Source organism: Argentina silus (assembly GCF_951799395.1).
Source record: "Argentina silus genome assembly, chromosome: 3".
Taxonomy (NCBI): domain Eukaryota; kingdom Metazoa; phylum Chordata; class Actinopteri; order Argentiniformes; family Argentinidae; genus Argentina; species Argentina silus.
Genome location: NC_139657.1, coordinates 628,275 through 630,774, shown reverse-complemented (window position 1 = coordinate 630,774; position 2,500 = coordinate 628,275). Strand labels below are relative to the sequence as shown.

Sequence of the window (2,500 nt, the reverse complement as noted above, 5' to 3'; positions counted from 1 at the left end):
CTGCTCCACCTCGGCCACGGGGAACGGACGTTCCTTCAGGAGCTGGGCCACCCGGAACCGACACACGCCCGTGATCAGGAGGGTGTAGTGGGGCTTGGGCCAGTTACTGCCCACCACCTGGACAGCCAATCCCGCCGTCCCCATACTGGCAACAGGAAACAGCACACAGCAGGATATTAGCAGTGAGTGGAAAGCATTGTTACATTTACATTTATGGCATTTAACAGACGCCTTTATCCAAAGCGACTTACAACAAATACATTTGTTTAAGTAAGTGAATCATCTATCCATCAGTCATCATAAGATAAAGTCATCAATGCTCAGACCAGGGTTAGGGGTTAGGGCCGTAGGCAGTCACAATGCCAGAAGGCATGTTTTTATTTTTTTATTATTAATTATTAATTAACAGGAGAGAAGTGTACAGGGGGGTAGCAGGGATGAAGAGGTCTCTAGGGTTAGGGTTAGTACAGGGGGGTAGTGGGGATGAAGAGGTCTCTAGGGTTGGGGTTAGTACAGGGGGGTAGTGGGGGTGAAGAGGTCTCTAGGGTTAGGGTTAGTACAGGGGGGTAGTGGGGGTGAAGAGGTCTCTAGGGTTAGGGTTAGTACAGGGGGGTAGTGAGGGTGAAAAGGTCTTTAGGAGGGACCGTTAAGATGTAGCCTGAAGAGATGGGTCTTCAATCTACGGTGGAAGATCGGCAGTGACTCTGCAGTCCTGACAGTGGTGGGAAGCTCGTTCCACCAGCGTAACCATTGTAACACCGAGGGAAGTGGTCCTCATACCCGGTCCAGGTCTACAAACTGATCTACAAAACCTTGATAAGCTGAATTAGGCGTCAGTGCTGAGCTGGAGCAAAAACCTGCAGCACTGCAGCTCCCTGGGACCAGGAGAGAGGACCACTGCTCTGGAGCAAGTGACTGGTCGTCAGGGTCAAGGACGAAGATGAAATATGACTGAAGTTGTGCCAGAGGGGGAAACTGTAGTGTTTTGTTGCTGTTGTGGTTGTGAAATCAGGAGGGACACGTCGCTACTTAGTAACCAATGTGGGCTGCCAGGCCTGGGGGGTAAAGTCCGCCCGTCGGCGGTCAAACACCTTCAGATCACCTCTTACCACAGGAAGGGAAATGAGAGAAATACAATTTTTTTTAAAAAGTGTGTCGTATTCACGTCATTCATTTCAGTGTGTCGTATTCATGCGTTGTAGCGACGAGTGAGTGACATTGACATGTTGGTGAACCTCCAATAAACTCCTGGAAACCTGCAAATAACAACAGGACTTCTGTCTCTCCAGCGGCCGCGGAGACACGACCCCCGACCCTGAGTCCCGCAGACACGACCCCCGACCCTGAGTCCCGCAGACACGACCCCCGACCCTGAGTCCCGCAGACACGACCCCCGACCCTGAGTCCCGCAGACACGACCCCCGACCCTGAGTCCCGCAGACACGACCCCCGACCCTGAGTCCCGCAGACACGACCCCCGACCCTGAGTCCCGCAGACACGACCCCCGACCCTGAGTCCCGCAGACACGACCCCCGACCCTGAGTCCCGCAGACACGACCCCCGACCCTGAGTCCCGCAGACACGACCAGCGGCCAATAACTTTTATAAATGTCACATTTCACTGTTTCTAACTGACAGGATCGTCACAACAACACTTAGTAGCGGTCTATTCAGTACAGGTTCCAGGTGTCATGCTAACCGCCATGCTAAGCTGCGGGCTGTACCTGTGTAAAGACGGGAGGTCGTCTGAGTCGTGTTCGGGGTCTCTTGTGTTGGGAATCACGCCGATGATGGTGCTCTTTAACGACGTCCCCTTCAGCAGGCGACTCCTGACCAGCTGCATGTTCCTGGCCGTGTCGACGCTGATCCGCATGGTGGAGCCGGGCAGCAGCACTCCTTCGTGGGTCAACAAGAGAGGAAGTCGGCCGGGGATCTGGATACCGCTGCTCGAAGACATTATTGGAAGTTTTCTCGACGTTTTTCAGGGGTCTTCCAGGGGACGGTCAGAGCGGACAGGACGTCGTCTCTCCGTCGGATGATCAACTGGGACGAATGACAACATTGGGAACTACGGCGAGCGGTGAGGGACACTCGGCAAGGAAACGCCCTCTGACAAAAGCGCAGCGGCTAAATGTTTTTGAGCGACGAAGACGTGACTTCAGGTCGTTCTGCCCAGAGAATAAACCTATTGTGTTTCTAATGAACTCAAATGGCCACAGTCTGTTATTGTTTGTATATTTATAGGTGTCAAAACAAGACAAAACCATGTCTTGAACCAAAATAGAATGAATCTAAACTAGAATAAACAGAACTGAAAAGAAAACAATAACCCACGTCTGAAATGAGGAACACAATGTTGATACATTTATTCTCACAAAGGCTGTCACATAGCACAACGCACATTTCCAAATAAATAACTTGACAATATTCTTGTTTGTATAAAAAAAATCTTTCATTTAAATCCATCAGACCACAATCCAACATAGCTTCGCTGGTCTG

General features: G+C 51.2%; 2 protein-coding genes across 3 annotated transcripts in view; both read right to left on the bottom strand.

Moving 5' to 3' along the window:
- Positions 1 to 2,028, bottom strand: part of lonp2 (lon peptidase 2, peroxisomal) — a 17,415-nt gene extending 15,387 nt beyond the window's left edge. The window contains exons 1-2 of the mRNA XM_083666973.1: positions 1,726 to 2,028; positions 1 to 145 (exon numbers count right to left, since the gene is read on the bottom strand). The exon at positions 1 to 145 is cut by the window's left edge and continues 105 nt beyond it. Of these exons, the coding sequence (XP_083523099.1) occupies positions 1 to 145; positions 1,726 to 1,958 (378 nt within the window). The 5' untranslated portion in view covers positions 1,959 to 2,028. The remainder of the gene's footprint in view (positions 146 to 1,725) is intronic.
- A 324-nt stretch (positions 2,029 to 2,352) lies between these two features.
- il34 (interleukin 34) overlaps positions 2,353 to 2,500 on the bottom strand; it is a 17,769-nt gene continuing 17,621 nt past the window's right edge. For both annotated transcript variants that reach the window (XM_083666976.1, XM_083666975.1), the window contains exon 9: positions 2,353 to 2,500. This exon is cut by the window's right edge and continues 2,102 nt beyond it. The gene's annotated coding sequence lies outside the window, so the exon portion shown is untranslated.